This window comes from Halichoerus grypus, chromosome 1 (assembly GCF_964656455.1).
Source record: "Halichoerus grypus chromosome 1, mHalGry1.hap1.1, whole genome shotgun sequence".
NCBI classification, from domain to species: domain Eukaryota; kingdom Metazoa; phylum Chordata; class Mammalia; order Carnivora; family Phocidae; genus Halichoerus; species Halichoerus grypus.
The window spans coordinates 166,994,371-167,016,246 of record NC_135712.1 but is presented as its reverse complement, the minus strand read 5'-3'; the positions used below and the strand labels follow the sequence as shown (position 1 = coordinate 167,016,246).

Genomic DNA, 21,876 nt, shown 5'->3' with positions numbered 1-21,876 from the left:
CTGAGGGTGGACATCAGAAAGGAGATGCCTTCACAAAAATTTGCCTGGGGGCCCAGAGGTGATTTCATACTCCTGAGCCCAGCACAAAATCAAATCAAAGCCTGAGCAAGTGGAAAGTACAGTCCATTCATTACTCCAATCAGTCTCTACCTGTCACCAGCTGTGGCTGGGTGTGGACCCTCCTCGGGCCCCCTCCACGTCACCCCAAGCCAAGTCTCAGGGGCCCCTCCCGCAGCTAGGGGCCTGGAAGGCAGGCAGGCGTGCCTGCCTGGGAAAGCCTGGAGCACAGCGACTGAGCACAAAGAAAGGGCCACCTGGGGGATGCTGCAGCATTTGTCGCTTCAAAACACGACAGATACATTTCATGATCTAGGACTATACTGAAAACCTGAACATATTTTTAGCTAAAGGATGAAAACACAGTGGGGTTTTTCGTTGTCTGTTTGTTTTGTTTTTGCCTCTTCTGGAAGGATTAGCACATTGGCCCACACTCTCAACTTCTGCCCTTTTTCCCTCCCGGGCCGACATATGTGATCGAGGGCTCTACTGTGCCAGGCTGACTGATGGGAGTTCAGAGAAAAACAGGTGAGGTGGGGCGTGTGTGTGTGGGGGGGGGGGGGTGTACACGCATGCTCACACGTGCACATGTGTTTGCACACATGCTGGCATGTTTTAGAAAGGAGGGCACCTCAAGGTGATGAAGTCAGACGGAAGGCTTCTTGAGTGAATGAATGAACAAATGAATGAACGCACGAATGAACGAACAAATGGCCAGCCCTGCAGTCTCCTCTGCACCCTGGTCTCAGATGGGACAAGTCTTTTCCCTAAAGTGGGTGACAGATGGCCCTTAGCATTTATCTCCATCATCCTGTGCTCAGTAGTACCCCCTGACCACGTCCCCTCCTCTAGAAAACATCACAAGAACAAAAGTGAGGCTTACTGGATAATCTTTTCTCAACATCATTTGTTCCCCAGTCACCAATGGTCGTGACTCCAGGGCTGGGAGAGGAGGGGAAGTTGTATAACCAGGCCTGGTAACTAGAAAGTGCTCGAAAGAAATCCCTAATAACGAAGCATGGGATTTGGGGTCCACGGTGTCCTTAGCAGCTGGGTGGCTGCCCCCCCGGCTGCAAGCATGCCCCTCTGCATTGTGATTTGGCATGTAACTCCCATCAAGAGGTGATGTTTATTCTCCGTGCCTCTGCCATGGACTTGGCTGTGTGACTTTTGGCCAATAGCCCATGTGCAAGTAGGACACAAGTAGAGGCTTGAAAAGTGCTGGCACACTGGCTATTTCCCACTTGGGGCTCTTTTTCTAATTGGCCAGAAGTCTGCAGTCATGTCAGTGGCCCTACCTGAACTCAGCCCGAACTGCCGACCTACGAAATCATGAGCCAATAAAATGGTTGTTGTTTTAAGTCACTGAGTTTTGACATAGTTTGTTGTGCAGCCACTGAAAACTGCTACAAAGGCCTTCAAGCAAGGTCCTTCTTTGTGCCTCAGTTTACCGGTAAAATACGTTAAGTAAATAATACATATGAAGTACCTATTACAGTGTGAGAGCACTCACAAAATGGCCACAGTTGTTACTACCCTTGTTTTGGCAATAAAGAAAACGAGTTCCAAAGATGTCAACTGGCTTGGCCAAGCTGGTAGGTGATGCAGTGAGACTTCAAACCCAGATCGGTCTGTAATCGGTTCGTTCTGCTGGCATCCTGCCCTGCCGCCCCTGCTAAGAATTCCCTTTTCCCACCTCTCTTCCCCTCTGCTTCTTTCATTCCTACCCCTCCAAAGGCACCAAGTTCAAAACTCACCCTTGATCACGACAGCCCACCTGGAGCCAGCACTTTTCTGAAGCCTCAATCTCTCTTGCATGCACACACTCTCCCTCCCGTTTCTGCACTCGGTGAATAGGTGTGGGCCTACTATGTGCCAGCACTGCTCTGGGCACACAGCGGAGAACACAGGGCAGCCCTCACAGGGTTCACGGGCTTGGTGCCCCCCTCGGAGTCCATGTATCCAGCACGCACTCCGCTCTGGCTTGGACTGCTCTATCACCAGTTCACGTACTCTACTCTTGTCTCCCCACCCAGACTCGAAACTCGTGAGCAAAACCACTTTCCTTCATTTATTCATACATCCGTCTCCTCTGCTTCAGCAAGTGCCCTGGCAACACTGGGGATGTACAAGATACTTCAAAGACAACTCTCGAAATGTTCACAGCCCAGTCCACTGCTGTGCCTCTTGCAGCACTGGGTCCGCGGCAGGTGGCCCCAAATGCTCGAATTTAAATGACTTCTGGGCAACCACTGAAGACTCTGTGTGCAGTCAATAAATGATTGGGGGGGGGCATGCTGCTGGCCCTCTGAGGCCCCAGTCCTCCACGATTGGCTATAGGACAGAGCTGGGGAGGTGTGGCCCTTCCTCCAGCACCAGCTCTGAGGCCATCCCCAGGCTGCCATGAGCCTGGTCTAAGCCTCTGCCACCAGCAGCAGTTCTGTCCAGGTGCCCTGCCCCGTGGCCAGCAGAGGCCAGTGTGCATGGAACGCCTGCTGGATTCAGGGCACCGTGCTGGGCCCCAGCACCAGCTTCCCAATCCCCGCCTGCTTCATCCGGTTTACAACCTGCCAGGTCTGTTGATCACAGGTGAGACTGAGAGGTGAAGTGACCTGCCAGAGGCCACACACTGGGTTCAAACTGAGTCCCTGGGCATTAAGTACAGTGTTACTGACCAAGATCTGGCTCTCAGGAGATTACATGCCAACTGGGGACACGAGGATAACATGACAGGTTTTTTTAAACTGCTGTAAGAATTCAAAGCCTGGAGGTAATAGCTTTCCAAAGGTGAAGTTTGGTCTGGGTTTGAAAAATGAGTATGACACACACAAGCAGAGAAGAAAAGAGGGCAATTGTAAGCAGGGGGAGGGGCTGGGGTAAAGAAGCAGAGCAGAGTGGTACTCAGGGGTATGCAGAGGGCCTGGAGGAGAGGAGCCCAGCTGGAGCCCAGAGGAAAGGTTAGAGACCTGGGTGGGAGTGGCTTGGGGAGGGAGTCCCTGGCACCAGGACCCAGGTGTTGAAATGCCACAGAGGAAAGTGATCCATTCAAGGAGGTGCCTGAGGACCATAAAAAGAACCTAGACTGGGGAACGCTGGTCTAGCCAAGTCCTCTGCAGAATTCTGAGTAAGGAAGGCGCATCTGGTGACCAGCTTTGCACATTTATCACCACCTTCCCCCACCGGGGAGGCACAACAGCCGGTTTCACACTCGCCAGGGAGGCAGAAATCATGATGATGGTAGTACAAGAACTTCTGATACACCATGCCTTCTTGTTCTTTGTTCTATGCATGCTTTACGTATCTGGTATCCCTCAACTCCCATGGGGTCTGCAAGACGTAGGTGTTATGATTTCTGTTTAACAACTGAATTTGAACCCAGGTCTCTGGCTTTAGGGTCTGGAGACGATTCTCCCCCCACAGTGCAGCTGACTCAGTCGCTTGAGAAGTAGCAATTCTTCCTTTCCCCTAAGCAATGACCCAGCTAAAAACTGTCCGGGGCTCAGGTTGTGCTACTTAACTTGAAATAACTGAAATGTGAGTTTCAGCTCTCAATAGGTTAACCTCTAGGAGCTCTCGCCCCCATTTTACTGAGTGGGAGACTGAGGCCCAGAGAAGTACCATCACTGGTTAGAATCTGAGGCAGGAATTCCAACCTAAGGTCCAGGCTCTTGGGCCATAGCTCTCAGCCTCTGAGAAGTCCACTACCTGCTGGCCACACAGGACGTGACTACAGAAAGATCATAACACCAAAGAGAGGGGTCTTCTAGCAACCTATTGTTCTTTCCCTTCCTCAAATATAATTTTAGCAGCAGAATCCCCACTTTTAATGAGAAACTTTAAAAGGAACCCTAACATACTTAAAATACAACAGCTTTATTCTACCCTGACTGTCTTTGAGGGTGAAGGCTCTGGACCTCCCCCTACCTGGCCCCACTCCCCTAGGTTGTCCCTGAGGTTCACCACATTCCTCCATAAAGAAGCCCAACGGCCCTCAGGGCACAATCAGTAAACTCCTGCATCATAACTTGGTGTGCCTGCATTCCCCATTCCCTGACCCTCTTGGATTCTAATACCTATCCCAAGTCCAGTGAGATCTTGCCTCCATGTAGGTAGCAAGGTCAGTTCTGGGCCAAGCTGTAATGTTCTGAAATCATTCCTTGGAGATGACAAGGCATGCTCACCTCCTTCACCTCATGTGATTCCTCAGAACAGTGCTCCATTTTGCAGATGAGAATGCTGAAACTCAGATGAGCTACATATCTGCCTAAGTTTCCATCACCAATAGGGAGCAAACCTCAACTTCAGCCCACTGCACCTGACCCCAAACCCACATCCCTGCCTCGGGAAGTTTTGTGTCCATGCTGTCCCCACCTTGACCTTGTGTCTTCTGCTTTGGTAGGTAAAACATTCCCACAGCTGGCAGGTCATGCAGATCTCTTGTGAACGTATACAAACTAAACATGCCCACGGCCCCACCCCAGGCATATAGAATCAGAAGCTGGGGTTGTAAACCATTACATCCCACCATGACAACCCCCTGTCACTCGGGCACTAGACACAGCAAAAATGCCCGGGGTCATCCCAGGTCTCTGGTTAGACTCCCTTTGGCTCCTGGTACTGAAGAAACGGGACCCAATCCCAAGCCCAGCAGCAGAGCCTGAGTAGGACTTACTGTGTAGAGCTCATTGGTGACCTTCAGGAGCTCCTCATGCATCTGCAGGCCAATCTCCTTGCTCTGGAATATGGAAGAACAAATGTCAGAGGGGGAGAAGGTCACTGGTTGCGTTGACCAATTTCCTTTTCAACAAAGAAAGGGCAGGAATTCTTGGGATGGGGTGGGAATAGGTACAGAAACCAATATAAACCTTATTGATCTAGACTTGAATTACTCAACTCAACTCTAGACATGAAACAAATCCACAGGGAGAGGTCCCTTGCAAAAGGAATTCCCTGGCCAAATAAGTTGGGGAAACTTATACCTCCCTGCCTTGGTGATTTGCAGAGACATCACCATGTTAATGATTCTGAGAAGCCCACAACCAATCAATCTGTTCATCTTTCTTTAATTCTGTGGGTGGATCCTAAGCTGATGTGTCCCTAGCTCAATATTCACTAGCACCTCATGAGAGCGGGGTTCCATAGAACAGTTTGAGAAATAATGATCTAGCATCTCAATTCATCATGAACTATAGAGGTTAACAGCCTACAGAACACAAGGCAGGAGATCAACGTTGTTGCCTCCTCTGCATCACTGACTGGCCATGTGGCCTTGGAGCCTTACTTACCACATCTACAAAAGAAGAAGCTTAAACTAAAGCATCACCTCCCAAGCTTGGTCTGGGGGTCACTACTGAGTGCTACACTAAAAAAAGGGGGCAGAGGCTTCTGTAAGCAAATGCGTTTGGGAAAAGCTAGTTGGACCAAGGGAGACAGGTTTTCTTACAACAGGACTTTTCAGAGGCTTTCATACTCTCATGTACATGGGCTTTTTAAGGAGAGCTGTAGTATACAGTTTAGATGATCTTGAGGTGACTTACACATTTAGTATATTGAGAGAGACAATTCAGAAAACAATGAACAAATTATCTCCAGGTCCCACCCAGCCTGAAGAGTCTAGGATTCTCTGTTACTCAAGGTTTCTTATTATTATTACTATTATTATTATTATTTTGGTTAATACTCTTCCTGTTTGTCTGGACTATCATGTGAAGATTTCCATGTTGAAAATGGGAGCCTTGAAAATCAAGAACACAAGAGATAACGTGTCTTGGCAAGGATGTGGAGGAAATGGGACCTTTGTGCACTGTTGGTGGGAATGCCAACTGGTGCAGCCACTATGGAAAGCAGTATGGAGGTTCCTTAAGAAATTAAAAATAAAATTACCACATGATTCAGTAATTCCACTACTGAGTATTTACCCAAAGAAAATGAAACCACTAATTCTAAAAGATATAAGCACCCCTATGTTTATTGCAACATTATTTACAATAGCCAAGATATGGAAGCAGCCCATGTGCCCACTGATAGATGAATGGATGAAGATGTTGTGTATACATAAAATGGAATATTACTCAGCCGTCAAGAAGAATGAAATCTTGCCATTTGCAACAACATGGATGGGCCTAGAGGGTATAATGCTAAATGAAATATCAGTCAGAGCAAGACAAATACCACATGATTTCACTCATATGTGGAATTTAAGAAACAAAACAAGAAAACAAAGAAAAAAAAAGAGACAACCCCCAAAAAACAGGCTCTTAAATACAGAGAACAAACTGGTGGTTGCCGGGGGCGGGGGGCCAGTGGGGATGGGTGAAATAGGTGAAGGGAATCAAGAATACACTTATCGTGATGAACACTAATGTACAGAATTGTTGAATCATTATTTTGTACACCTGAAACTAATATAACACTGTACGTTAATTATACTTGAATTAAGAAAGAAAGAAAGAAAAGAAAGAAAAGAAAGAAAGAAAGAAAGAAAGAAAGAAAGAAAAGGAAGGAAAAAAAGAAAGAAAGAAAGAAAAGAAGGAAAGAAGGAAGGAAAGAAGGAAAGAAAAAGAAAACAGGAGCCCTGATCTCCGCTCCCTGAGAGTCAAGTCATCCTGCTCCCCCTTTCAGCTCCCTCAGCTCAAGCATCACCAGCGGCTGATGGGCAGAGACCAGCCTTCCTCCCTCCCCCACAGAGGTCAGGAACCCCCGGACTCAGCAGTAGCAGATGAAGGCTCAGGACCAGACATGATACCTTCCTAGGCTCCTTTTCCTACCTCATAGCCTTTCTCTCAGCTTCTGGTACTTCAATTGCCAGAAAACACCCATCTGAAGGTCTCTTAAAAGATAGCCAAAGCACTGGGCAGTCCAGAGACCTGCTTAGACCTACCTGCAGCTCTGGTGGCTAAAGATAGGGGACCCAACCCCAAACCACGGCAGAGCCTGAGCAGAACCTCCTGTGCAGAGCTCCCAGGGGGACCTTCAGTTGCATCCCATGCATCTGCAGTGATGCTCAATGAACCCAACCAGCTACGCCCACCTCATTCTATTCCGGATTCTCACAAGGAAGTAGACAGCCTGTGCCTCAGTTTCCCCTGTGGCCCCTCTCCCTGACTTTTGCCTCTCTGACTGGACTCTGGACTCTCTCACACCCTCCAGTGGCCTCCTCTCAGTCCTAAGTCTCACTAAGCTCTCTGACACCCAAGACCCAGTTTCTTATGTATTTATTTTTATGATCTAACATTTTTTGATAGGTAATAAATGCACATGGTTAAAGAAACTCTAACAGCCAGCAAGGTAAAAAGTAAAAATAAGTCTTCCAAGCTCCCAGAACCTCACCCAGAGGCAACTGCTATTAGAAGTTTCTTTTGATACCTTCCAGAAACAGTCTATGAATACACAAACACACATTTGGATAGCATATATTCTTTTTTTTAACACAAATGGAAGTATTCTATACCCATCTTTTCATCTTGCTTTTTCCCACCTAACCATATGTTTGAGATTCCTCCTTTGCAGTCACAGAGGTCCTGCATCCTCCTTTTTTAACAGCTGCCTGAAGTTCCATATACCCGATGTGTCATAATTAATTAAACAGCTCCATAGCAATGGACATTTAGGTTGTCTCCAGTCTCTTAATATTTCAGACAATGAGGGGGTGAACATCCTTGTACCCTGTCACTGTGCACATGAGCAGAGACCCTTGTCCGATAAATTCCTATAAGCAGCTCTGCCAGGAAAGCCCTGCCTCTCAAACTGCCACCAGCCTTGCCTTCTCAGCCCCTGCCCCAGCCGGCTCCCCACACACTTCTGACTCTAGCTTCCACTTCTCAGTGACCTGCAGCCGTGTCACCACTTCGGCAGTCCTCTCCTGGGCTCTGTCCTGCAGTACTTGGAGCCCCAGCTCAAAGACCTATAGCTCTGGCTGTTGCAAAACAATACAGTTTGAATGTCTCCTCGTCACATCAAACTCAAATTATCCAAAATCAGATCTGAAATTTCCCCCATCCCCTTGAGTTTGGTCAATGAGATAATACTATCCCAAGCATGGCAATGGGAAACCTTGGAGTTGTTTCTGAAAAAAAAAAAAAAAAAAAAAAAAAATTGTTGGTCTTTCCCCTTCAATCCAATCTGTCATCATGTCCTGCCCTCAAACTGCTCAATCTTGTCCGCTGACTCTCTCCAGAGAGTCAGGTAGCAGGTAAGGCTGACTCTCTCCCCAATATCTATCCCCAGCACTCTTTCTGCTTCCTAAGAGAGCCATGAATTTGGCTCTTTATTGATTCCTCCAGCTGTATTGATTCCTCCCGCTCAGCTTCCAGGGAAGCTGACCCCATCCCAACTCGAGACGGTAGATTATTCTGGTATGAACTATTAGTCCAGGGCTGAGCATGTGACTTAACTGGATGGAAGAGAAGGACTTAGATGGTTGAGCGAAGGTTTTAGCTTTTCTAATGAAGACTCCAGTTGTGACCAGCAGGCACCTTAGGACCAGAAGAGGAAGTAACCTTGGGTAGCAGAGCAAAAGAAATCTGGCTCCTTCATGAGCTGCTGAGAAACTGGTTCAACTGAACCCAGAGCCTGACCCCAGGCAACTTCCACTTCTGTGGTTTTGCTGGTTAAGCCACTTGAAGCTATAGTTTTCTTTTACCCACAGCCAAAATCATCCTAAGCATCTGTGACCACCAGTCCCAGAACACATCATCATTGCAGGACCCAGACTTCTAAAGCTGTGCCTTAACTAAGTCGCTAACTCTGGTCCCCAGTTCTGCATGCCTTTGCCAGTGTCATTTTGTATTTTATTCCCTCCAGAGCCTCCTCAATCCCTACAAGATCAAGACCAGCTCTTTAGCTTGACTTTTGAGGTTCTAGGTGATTAGCACAGGCCTGGTTATACAGTAGAGAGGGCTGAATTTTGGAGCCAGAGACCAGGATTGGAGATGGGGCTTTAAGCCATTAAACCTCTGGACATCTCAGCTTCCCTGTGTATAAAATGAGTACCTGTTTCTGTCCTTCTTTGAACTTATTAAGGGAAGTGTAATGATCTTGCTCGTTTACATGTTAATTCATTGATCATTTGTTTTTCCCCCTTGAATGAAGTCCCCATGAGCACAAAGAGATTTTCTCTCTGATGGCAGATGCTCAGATATCCCAGCTGCTGGGAGGGCTAGCAGCAGACTGCCCCCAGCCAAGAGTAGCCTTCAGGGATGGCCTCGGTAGACAAGGTGACATCCCTTCCAAGGACTGACAGGTTCTGTCTGAAGACAGAGGGGGGCATAGAGGTCTGCCTCTCCCCTCTCAACTGGGACAGCTCTGAAGAGCTGCTCCATCTTTAGACCTGTTCATAGAGCTGTCCAGGATGTCTAGCAGGCTGCCTGCAACATGGCTTGACTTCTCCCCACTCCCTCCCCTGCCCTCCCAAAGTGTGGACCCCAAGAATGCTCCCTCGCCATTCTGCTAGATGCCAACTTCGGCCGTCTCAGAGTCTGCTTCCCGGGTTTCCCACTCCCATGTCCCTGTAACACCACAGAGCCTGTGGCACGGTGGGTGCGCTCATTAAACACGTCTGTCGAATGAGTCTATGAATGAAGTGAAAGTTCCTCTAGCCTTAGTAGGATGATGTCACGAGTGTCACAGAGTCCCTGTGAGGATACAGAGAGATGACACTTATGGGAGCACCCGGCACCAGGCCAGGCACAGATGAAGAGCTAGCAGCAGGCTGAGTGGACACCCACCAGATGCCAGAGACAAGACTAGCAGGTTGCCCAGGAAAGGAACATAAAGTTGAATTTTTAATCAGCTTTTCCCCTTGAGAATCTCCCAGTTTGGTAGGTCAAGGGTCAAGAACATAAATAAGGCAGGAGGCCCACAGAGCTACAGAGGGTGAAAGATGAAGTGATGTGGGATGAAGTGATGAAGAGGATGGGGGGAGTACCACCAGGGCCATCTCACTTTGCATGAATGGCCAGAAATGGCATGGTAGGTGGGAGAGGGGGGCACAGCCTGAGAAAGGGCAGGAGACTGGGCCTAGGGCAAAGTTTGGTTTGCAAAGAGACACGCACAACAACAGAAGAGCAGAAAGTAAGCTTGAAATGGAGGCTGGGTCAGATCACCAAGGCTAATGGAGTGCAGGCTTCATTTGGAGTAGAACTGGGAGCCATAGAAGGTTTCTGAGTGGGAGAGAATGGTGACCAGAACAGTGCTTGAGGCAGGTGAAGACACTGGTGTGCAGAGGGTGGACTGCAGGGGAAGGGCTGCAGGTCTGGTTCTTGTGTTTTCTCCGCAGGATGGTTAAGCCTCCAGATGGAACCCGCCCAAGTCTCTGCTCATCTGCCCCGCAGCACCAAGCGGTGAGCTGGCCACAGAGCAAGCCCTCAGCAAATCATTACTGAACTGCACAGAACTCAGAGACATTTTATTTTGTTATGGTTGGGAATGGAAATATTCTCAACTACACTTCCAGAAATGACTGAATGAATGATGAACCCAAACCAAACATTCCACCAGAAACAGGGGGCCAAAACCCTGATAACGTCTAAAAGACCATTACACCCAGCCCTTGGGGACCCAAGTGGCAATGTATTAGCACTCATTTGTCCGAATTTCTAGCATGACTTTCATGCCTGTAGAGGTTGGGGGTGGCAGGCTGCTTTTCTACAGGAAGTGTGCACACTGTAGAAAACAATTCTACCTGACCAGCAAGGGCCCAGCCACGGCAGCTGGGGCTCCTCGGGGTTGAAGGGCAGAGCCCTGTCTCTCTGACCCAAATAAGTCTGTAAAAATCAGGTGGCAGGTGTCTCCGGCCCTTCCTTTTTCTTCTGCCCACAACTCATGCCAGTTCAACTTCCTTTCTGGCCATATAACTCTTTGAGGTGGGAGCGGCGGCAAGCGCATTGAGGGGGGTTAGCAGCATCCTGTGCCTCTAACCACTAGATGCCAGTAGCATTCCCCACCCCCACCCCAAGCTGGGACAAGGAAACCGATCTCAGACGCAGCCCAGTGTTCCCTGGGGTGCAAAACCGCCCTGGCTGAGAACCATGGCCCTAGACCGAGGACTCCGAGTGGCAGCTCTTCTCTGGCCTACAGACATGTTTTATTTGGCCTTTCGGTGTTTTCAAAAATCTGACTTGTTTCTCAGCATCTAAAAATCAGGAAATTCCCTTTGTAAGTCTTGATTTTCAGCCTCTCTTGAAAAAACTAGGAGACCTGGCAATACCAAGTCCCCACTTGGGAGTATGGCTCCCCTCTAGATGAGGCTTGTGCTCTCTGGTTGGCCGCGGTGCCCAGCGTCTCCCTTCACCCGTCCACGTCACCAATCTGGCCCATGGAGGCATCTGAGTTTGTGACCCAGAAACCAGTGGGGTCTCTCAGGGGGTGGCCCTCTGAATCCCCTGGCACCCGTCAAGGATGGTGATCCCAGACCTGCTAAGATGGACCCTGGGAGAGTGCCTTTTTACCAAGTGCCCTGCTCCTATCCTGACACTTGAGAGCCACTGAAGAGTCTGGCTCCTGAGACCCAGCCCCCTGGCTCCCCCATGGACCCCGACACCATTGCCTGCTGCGGATTCTCAGACCCCACCCCCACCCCCCCCCCACCCCCGCCGTATCCATCCTCCTGCCTGCACTACCTCCTCTTGTACCTGTGTGGCCAACTCCTCACCTGGCTTCAATTCCATCTACACAAGCACTTACTGAATACTTACTGGATACCAGCCTCAACTAGGTACTAAAGACCCAAAGCTGAATGAGACATGGTCCCTGCTTTATCAACTGCAGCTAGCATTTATGAAGTAATTTCCATTTGCTGAATACTGTCCAAGGTCACTTCCCATACATTATCTAATGAAACCTTGAAGGTAGGTACTATTATTATGCCCACTTGACAGACGAGGGCTGGAGGATCAGAAGGGTGGAGCGACTTGCCCCAGGTTGCACAGCTAGGAAGTGGCAGAGCCGGGATTCAGCTTTTGGCTGGTCCGACTCCAAAGATGGCCCTTGTGCCTTTTTGTGGTCTGCTTCTGTAGGCCTAGCATGAGACGCAGGCACACAGATGAAAGAAGCCATTGCAATGCTGTAAGGGCAATGAGTCCAGGCCACAAAGAAGGTACGAAGGAGGGTGTGCCCTCTGGCAGGACACCACCTGCCTGTCCAATGTACTTTCCCACCGTCTGTGCAGGAAGCTGCATCCCTGGCCCTCGTTCCCACTTGCGGGCAGACCTAGTTCTCCTTAGCCTGGTCCTTCTTGGCCCACCTGCCCTGCTAGAAAGAAACCAGCCATGATGACCACCTCTCACTTCTCCCTTTCTCCTTCTTCTGATAACAGAAGACAAGACATGGTGGGACTGACCCCTGCTTACATTGTCATACAGGCTGGTCCATCAGTCATGGGACCTGGTCTGACCAGAGTGCTCCAGCACCTTGTGTCTAGTGACTGGGTCAGAGACAGAAATGTATTCCAGGCTGAGCCCATGAGAATCTTCCCCAGGAGCTTTCTAACAACCACACTCCCAGATCCTCACTCCTCTGGGGTTGCTAAGCTAGGATGTCAGCAGTCTCGGGATGCCTGCAGCCATCTTGCCCACCTCGATGAGTCGAGGCCTTGACAACAGGATCTTTGTCCTGGATCTAGTGAAGCCTAAACAAGACTTTGCCTCTGGACTTTCAGTTTAGAGGGTCCAATAAATTGTCATTTTTTGCTGATGTGAAATAATACTGAAATAATCTGTGCTTGTGTCAGTCTAAATATACCAGAATACCAGAATATACCAGAGCAAGAGAGCCTTCTGAAAACCCTCCACCAAGTACAAGCTTTCTTGCAAAAAGACCAATTCCAACCAATCAGAGCATAAGCTCCTTAAAGGCTGGGTGGCTTCCCGTAGTTCTGATCACAAAGACTGGCATACAGAGGAGCTCTATAAATGACTGGTTATGAGCTAACTAATACGCAGAAGCAATAGGAAACCAAAAAAGGAGTAAAAGGGTATTTTTTGAATCTCATTTTTTTTTCCAAAAAAACCCATACATTCATGTCAACATGGGATCAACTGGCAAAAATTTTTTTGACACAACAGTTCCTGAGTGAAATCAATTTATTTGCTCTGTAAAAAACCTTGCCATGGGTGACTGATTTATTTTTCAATGCAGGGCTAATCATGCTTTTGGGGGAAAACCCTCAAAACTGTTACTATAGGTCCTGGGACTTTATGAACTGTATTTGAGAAGTTCTATTTTATTTTTTTTAACATTTTATTTATCTATCTGTCTGAGAGTGAGAGGGAGAGAGAGCACAAGCAGGGGAAGCGGCAGGCAGAGGGAGAAGCAGGCTCCCTGATGAGCAAGGAGCCTGACGTGGGACTCGATCCCAGGATGCTGGGATCATGACCTGAGCCGAAGGCAGCCGCTTACCCGACCGAGCCACCCAGGCATCCCAAGTTCTATTTTTAAAAAGCAAACTAACAGGTGGGTCATTTCCAGTGCTAAAGTCTAGAAAAAATAATACCACCCTAAAATGTTGGGTTTTAATGACAAGACTCCCTCCACTTCTCTAAAGGAGACCATTCTAAACAATCCTCAAGAAAATGTTAAAGCCAGGAGTGAGATGGAGGCTTCCTCAACTCTCAGTTATCCACGGGGCCTCTCTTCCACCTGGGCAGGGCTGCTCCAGCAAGGTTTATCTCTCTTTGCTCGACTAGATGTTCTCATGTTGGGTGACCTTTGGGGACAGTTCTTGGCTTTCCTAGTTCTGGGGTTCCAAGCAAACAATAGGAAACAACCAAACCACATAAAACAAAAATTTTTCTCTCCTTTAGTTCTAAATCCCACTGTGTTTCCACCCCCCTGCTTGTTTTCTAAGAAAATAACAAAACTTGAGACCCACAGATGTTCCCTATTTAAATATATGATATATGTACCACTGGCCATCTCCCAGAGCAATTGTGCTCTTATTTCCCAAGCAAAGGCTAAAAAGGCGTGTCTCAGAGGGATGCGGCTCCTCTAGATTGTCCTGGAAGGTCAGCTTATGCCTGGAAACAGCAGTTTGGACAGCTCTCTGGCTGTTTCTCCCAGCTGTGTCCTAGCTTGCCAATAACGGCTGCAGGCGTTCTGCCACGTCCCGGCCCCTTGTCCCCAAACATCATCCGTAGCCTAGTCTCTGTTCCACCTTCCATCTGAACCCTCGTTACTCTTCCCCCTCTCCTCCATCGTCCTCCCTTCCCTGCTCCTGGACACCTCCCTGCTTTTCCTCCCCTTCCCACACTAGTCTATGTCTCCTGGTGCTGCAGCTCCAAATGCTGTCATGTGCATGTCTGTGCAAGAGTCTGAACTCTTCCCCCTGTTGCCGGGGGGTGGGATGAGACTGCAGGAAGCAGGAAGGCCTGGGGACCACTCATTAGACGTTCTTGGCAGTGGTGGGCCCCACCGATGCATACCCGGGAGCCCGGCAATGTCACCGTCCTCCCCCTGTAATCACTCCCAGCATCACTCTGGGATGCTGTTTGCACCGAGGGCTTCCATTTGCAGAAATGCTTACAATAACAGGTCTGAGGAAGTCCAAGCATACCTTGGAATGACTACGAGGCAAGGGACCTCACAGGCTAGGAGTTTCTGGATCTCTACTGGTAATACTAAGTATTATGATTAATAATACTTATTATCATTGTTAATAATACTGCGTTGGACTATTACTACTAATAATACTTGTGAGTATAGATAATGATAATAATAATCACTATTGTGCATTAATCTCGCAGCATGTGCCAGGCCCAATGACACCTGCTTTACAGACGACACCTCACTTAAGCCTAATATCAGCCCTCTGTGGGAGGCACCATTATTAACTGCCCCCCCTTAAAGGTTAGGACACAGGAGCTCAGGGAGGGTGAGTCATTTGCCCAAGACCATAGAGCTGGTAGATATGATTCCCTCAACCATTCACGCTGCTTCCTCCACTGGGAGGGTTAGCACTCTCTGCGCCTTTAGAATTTTTTCCCCCAAACATTCCAAAATAATGATAAAACATGGGTACTCCTCTGCCTTTGGTATAAAAAGCATACTGACATTTACAAGGCTCTGCTTTGGATCATCGTAAATATCAGATAACACACAGTGCCGAGTGCCATTTTACAAAATCTTCTGTTATCTGTGACCAAGTCCCTGCCCTCCCCCAGGCCTCCAGGTCAAGGCAGAAGGAGACGGGGTGGAATGCTAGCCTGAGTCTCTGTGGAGGCAGAACATATTCAGGAGTAGCCTTTCTGGACTATGTCCCTGATGTCAGCCTACAATTTTTTTTTTTTTTTGCCTTGAATCTCTCACAGATATGGAGAGAAAAATTTGGAGTGAGAAGGGGAGTCTCTGTGTCCTGGGGAGCATGACAAAGCTATCTTCCTGAAAAACCAGTACCTATGAAAACCCAAAACCAATGAGTTTTGAGCTGTTTTTTTCCCTTCTCTACATGATCTTCAAGGTGAATACAAATGTTGTCAGGCTTATTTGTTGGATTCAAAACATGATTAATCGCTTATTACTGCTGCATCACTGACCCAAGACATCACTTTCACCTCCTTGTCATTTCATCATCTAATCTTCTATTTCATTTGCATTGTCTGTGAACAAGATGTCATGAGGATTGCGTTGGCACTTCAAAAATGTCTGTACCCGGGGCGCCTGGGTGGTTGTCAGTTAAGCATCCAACTCTTGATTTTGGCTCAGGTCGTGATCTCAGGGTCATGGGATTGAGTCCTGCATCAGGCTCCATGCTCGAGACGAAGTCTGCTTGTCCCTCTCCCTCTGCTCCCTGCCCCCGCTTGCACTCGCTCTCTCTCTCTCTCAAATAAAGAAATAAATAAAATATTTGAAAAAGAAATGTCTCTATCCATCTATCCACCACCTTTGCACCCATTCACCCATCCACCAATCTACTCATCTACCCAACTCCTCATCCATCTATCCATCCACCCATCTACCCATAAGCCTACCCATCTACCTCTCTACTTGCCCATCCATCCCTTCCTTCTTTTCTGTTCCCATATTACCCTCCCTGATCCAGGCCCCTACTACCCTTCACCACCAATCTGTGCATCAGTGTGTTTGTGTAATAACATGTAACTGCTCTCCCTGAGTCCAGCATCTCTCTTTCAAAGCCATCAGATACACCAAATTAATCATCTTTAAACTTGGCTCTGACTACGTCATCCCCTACGCAAGAACCTTCAGTTCTAGGAAATAAAGCCCAACTTCTCCAGTGTCTAGGAAATAAAGCCCAACTTCTCATTCTGACATCCAAGGGCTTCCTTCATCTGTCTCCAACTGGCCTTTCCTTTTTCCCCCCTTAATTTCAGTTCTCCAATATTTCAAACATCCAGGTGAGTAGAGTGAACAATAATAAATGCTCGTGAACAGGCCATCCAAACTGGATTTTTCCCTTTTGGCTTCAAAACTACTCTTAGAAAGCAAAATGTTACAATATTCAGATACAACTGGAGCATTCTTTGTCCCCTTTCTTCCTCCCTGATTTCTCAACTGCTACTCTGCAGCTAGTGTGTCTTCTTACACAGCCCACCTTGGCATAGCTTTAGGTCACATAGCTGTCTAACAGTATAAACAATATGAACAATTACTTTCTGTTTTAACTTGTTTAAAAACATGATAGCTCACCTTGCTTTTTTCACCCAACATTGCATTTTCCAGTTTTATCCACATTGATACATACAGATCTAGTACCTTCATCTTAGGGATTGTATGCTAGTCCATTGTATGACTATCTATAGCTTATTTAGCCATCCCCTTTGTGATGGACATTTAGGTGATTTCTCTTTGTTTCTTTACTATGAACACTACTGTAGCAAACATCCTCGTACAGGGGTGTGTGTGTGTGTGTGTGTGTGTGATGCTAGAATATTTTTATAGATTATACTTAGAAGTAGAATTGCTGGGTCATAGGGTGTACATCTCTTCCTTCCTGTTGCTAGACCCTGCCCAATTGTTTTCCAAAGGGGTTGGACCCATTTGCATGTTTACTAGGAGGTTTTGAGAGCCCACGTTGCTCCACATGCTTGTCGGCACTTAGGACTGCCCTACCAATCTAATGTGAGTCAAACTGCGTCTCATTTTGTTTTCTCTTTACTTATTTGTTGTTGTAGGAAGATTTTATTTTTATATAATGGCATTTATCAGTATTTTTCTTTACAGTTTGTGCTTTTTATGTTTCCTTTAGGCAAAAGAAACATTCCTTTTTATCTTTCTTTTCCTACCACCAAGGTTTTAAATATCACCTCCTACATTTTCTTCCATAGTTTCAAAGTTCTGCTTTTTACCTTTAGTGCTTTAATCTATCTAGAATATATTTTTGTGAACTAAGGTAGAGGTCTTATTTTTCTATGTAAAAAAATATATATGTATGTGTGTATGTGTAAAATCATTTCCTAAAAATAACCCCCTAAATGACAACCAATGGAATCCACTCTATTTCTAAATAGTCCACCCTCCCCCCTGACCAAACCGGAATGCACCATTGTCACCTACTGTGCTCTCATTTGCAAAAGGTTCAGTTCTCCCATTAGTCAGCTGACCTAGTGCTGCTCTAGTACCTGCTATTTTCCCGACTATCACTTTAGAGGAAATCGCAATATCTGATAAGGCAAATGCTTCAACAAAAATGCAAAAAATAACCTACAGATCTTATTTTCTTATCACACTGAGATAAAGTAAGTAAGTAAAAGCAAGTACAAAACGTTAAAAAACAAAACCTTTGGAACTAAAATAAACATAATTCTGAATAATGCATGGGTCAAAGAAGAAGTTGCCATGGAAATTATGAAATATTTATATCTACATGACAATGAAAGCATCACTCATCAAAACTTCTAGGCTGCAGCTAGCTAATTTGTAGCATTAATGGCATTAATTTTCAATCATTCTTGTTTTCTTACGCATGCACTTTTTAAATTACATTTTCTAATTGGACATAGCTGACACACAGGAACATTATTAATTTCTGTAACCAGCCATCTTGCTGAATTCTCTTCAGCAGGAAGTATGATATTTGCTGTAGGCTTTCAGTAAATACGCTTAACAGGCTAAGGGTGTTCCTATTGATTCCTATTTGTTAAGAGTTTTTGTCTTAAATGGTGAAAAGTTAGAAGCATGCCTTTTAAAAGTCAAGAATACTTGCCCATGATCCAAGCCTGGGTGGCTCAGCTGGTTAAGCGGCCTACTCTTGATTTAGGCTTGGATCATGATCTCAGGGTCCTGGGATTGAGCCCCACATCAGGCTCAGCACTCATCGGGGAGTCTGCTTCAGGATTCTCTCTCTCCTTTTGCCCCTCCCCGCACTTGCTCATGTGCTCTCGCTCTCTCTAAAATAAATAAATAAATCTTAAAAAAAAAACACAAAAGTAAAAGTCAAGAATACCACTTCTCTCCCATTTCCCTTCACACTGTACTAGATGAAGGTCCTAGCCAATATAATAGGGCAAGAAAAAGAAATAAGAGGTTATAAAAGAAGAGACAAGGCCACCATCATTTAGAACTAATCAGTGAGTGGCTTCCTGAGCATATTTTCTTATTACTGACCCTTTGTTTAACCTTTGTGCCCTGAATAAAATATTCCTTCATTCCATCTCCAAACTTAAGTCTCACTATGTTCTCTCTCAAAATCCCAATAACCATCCTAATAATAGCTAATATTTATTGATTGCTTACTGTGTATCAGGTAGTTGTTTTATATCATCTTTTTTCAATCCTTACAACAACCCCACAAAGGAGGTTATTATTAGCTTCATCTTGAGAATGACAAAACTCAGAGATTAGGCTGAGCTCACATGGCCAGAAAGTGGTAGAACAGGGACTGAGCCAGAGAATCTGTCTGCAGCCCTAACCATGGCACTGAACAGCAACACCAACCTAGCTGTTCATGATGCAGGACCCAGACATTTCCGTCCACCAGCCGCTGCTTTGGTCTGGATTCCTGTGTCTGACTTTTCTCAAATCCCTGCATATCTGTGGGGACACAGTGATGTGCCACCCAGGTCCCTTTCAGGAGTAGAGTGCTTAGTTCCCTAGCTGTGAGGAGTGCTGTTGGCAGACACCCCAGCTGTTTGCCCTCCTTGGAACTGCCTTAGCTAAAGAGGTATCTGCTCAAGACCATGCCCCCTTCTGGGAGCAATAAGAACGTATAAAGACCCAGCCTCCTCGCCCTACTCAGGAGAACTCAGAAGGGCCACCCCAGCTTTGGAGCTCCCCCAAGGAGTCAACTGAGGCTTTAGTTGTGATTGCACCATAGCCCAACTTCTCCATTCACTGATTCCTGCTTTCCTTCCTTTCCTTCTGCAGGTGGGGACCCCCAAGAGTACTCGCTAATACACTCCTGCATTATAATCACTCTCAGTCGGCTTCCTGGGGAACCCACACTGGAATAAATCCTAATCCTTCAAGACTCACTTCAAATGCTGCATCCCCAACATTCAACCTTCCCTGAGCCCCAACCCCCAGCCCAGATTAGAAGTCCTCTTCCCTCCGAACCCATGTCCCTCTCTGCTGTATTCGAATCACAGCTACACACCTGTGTCTTTGCTTCCATTCTACAGTGTGATCTCCCTGAGAGGGCACTGGGTCTGACTCATCTCTCTTCTTTAGCAACTGTCTGCCACCAAGCATGGGCTCCATTCAGACACATCTGGACTCAAATCCCAGCTCACCTTTATCAGCATCAGTTCCCTCATCTATAAAATGGGATGATGACAGCATCTTACACTTAGGCTTTAAGAATTAAATATCTATGGAATGCTTAGCCCAGAGCCCAGCACACAGTCAGCACTCGCTGTTTGCTTTCTATCATTATTGTTTACCTACTGTCATGATGATAACACTGATATATGTTTATTCAGTGAGTCGAGAATGCCTGATGGTGACCAGCTCAGCAGGCTCTACTAGCAGAGTGAGTGTTCACGACTTCATCTCCCTGGTCGCCAGTGGAGATTGGCTGAAGGTTTCTCATTCCCTTGGCAGCTTGCCCATTTTGCTCTCTCTCTCTCTCCATGCGGGCCTCCTAGCTGGACCCGCCAGCATGCAAACCCTCACTCTCTCCTGCAACCAAGAAATAAAAAATAAACTTGGCTTTGAATCCAAGGCCATTGGTGCTTTTGATCTTGGTTACAAAGCAAGGCAATTATTGGACACAAAAGCCCTGATTTATTTATGAAATGCGACGGACATCTTCGAGGCGGGAACGAGAAAGCTCACTGAAGACTGAGACCTATTGCCACACAGTGAATGGCTGCTTTCAAACACAAGCCCCCCAGATGCCTTCTCGTCTCTGCTGAGAGTCTTTCCTCATTAGTGCTTCCTCCAGAACACCGCAGTTCCCAACAATCAAATTCACTTCACGGCCAGGCAAGTAATTAAATTCTGCAGGCATCACAGCACAGAATAATGGATGGCTATTGTTAAGGAGGCTGAGACTGAAAATGGAATGAATGGGCTTCCATGCCCCGTCTCAGACACCGTAGGGGCAGGAAGGGAGAGCAGGCAGGGCGCAGATGGACCCTCCCCACCGGGGCTCTGCAGGGGTTAGTGGATTCAGCACAGGAGCTGGAGTGGAAAACCTGCGTTCGGGGCCAGACTCTGTGCTGACCAGAGGCAGGCCTCAGTTTCCTCACCTGCACAACAAGGAGGTAAGTCATTCTCCGTGTGTGGTCCCCAGACCGCAGCAGCAACCTCACCAGGGAGCTTGTGAGAAAGGCAGATTCTCAGGCCTCTCTCCACTCTCCCGAATCAGCCACTGTGGCGGTAGGGCCCAGCAAGCTGTTTAACAAGTCCTCCAGGTGGTGTTTTTGAGGCTAGAATTTGTGAACGAGTAGATCACGTTTAAAAATGAGGTCACAAGTTCAAATGCAGAAAGGGCCAGGGAGGCAAAATAAAAGAGCCAAGCGGGTGTGCTACACCAGACAACAGCAGGGACCCTAGCATGGTGGGGACAGTATGCCCTGCCTAAAGGGGCTAGCAGCTACTCAGTTCCAGCCAACTACTACCAAGTATGGACCCATGTGGATCTGATATTGGCAAAGCTTCTTCTTCTTTTTTTTAAGATTTATTTATTATTTGAGAGAGAGATGGTGGGGGGCAAAGGGCAGAGGGAGAGAGAGAATCTCCAACAGACTCCCCGCTGAGCATGGAGCCCAACGTGGGGCTCGATCTCATGACCCTGAGATCATGACCTAAGTCGAAATCAAGAGTCTGATGCTTAACTGACTGAGCCACCCAGGTGCCCCTCAGAGCTTCTTATTTTTGTTTTTTTTGTTTTTTTTTTTAAAGATTTTTATTTTTTATTTATTTATTTGACAGAGAGAGACACAGCGAGAGAGGGAACACAAGCAGGGGGAGAGGGAGAGGGAGAAGCACACTCCCCGCTGAGCAGGGAGCCCGATGCGGGGCTCGATCCCAGGACCCTGGGATCATGACCTGAGCCGAAGGCAGATGCTTAACGACTGAGCCACCCAGGCGCCCCCGAGCTTCTTATTTTTGAAGAGAAACACAAAGTGCTGATTTTTATGTGAAATCCCACAATTTTTAAATATTGGTTTAATTTCTCTTAACATAGTGAGGGCCATGCAGATTATCCTTAAGAACCAAATTCAGCTAAAGCGTGCCATTTTGCAGCCTCCCTTCTGAGTTGCCTTGGACCTCCATCCTCATACACTCTACCCACTGTGCTCTTGACTTTCTCGGAACACTGAACTCCGAACCTCCTTTCCCCATTTGGCAGACTCCTATTCATCCTTCAACACCCATCTCAAAGGTCATCTCCACTGTGAACGCATCCTCAACCCTCTGACC

General features: G+C 47.1%; 1 protein-coding gene across 6 annotated transcripts in view; it reads right to left on the bottom strand.

Moving 5' to 3' along the window:
* The window catches only part of SRGAP3 (SLIT-ROBO Rho GTPase activating protein 3), a 336,629-nt gene that overhangs the window by 81,763 nt on the left and 232,990 nt on the right, over positions 1-21,876 (bottom strand). For all 6 annotated transcript variants that reach the window (XR_013449094.1, XM_078075648.1, XM_036096155.2 and 3 more), the window contains one exon: positions 4,730-4,792. Coding sequence is in view for 5 of the 6 variants with exons in the window: in XM_078075648.1 (XP_077931774.1) it covers positions 4,730-4,792 (63 nt within the window). In the remaining variant the exon portion in view is untranslated. The remainder of the gene's footprint in view (positions 1-4,729; positions 4,793-21,876) is intronic.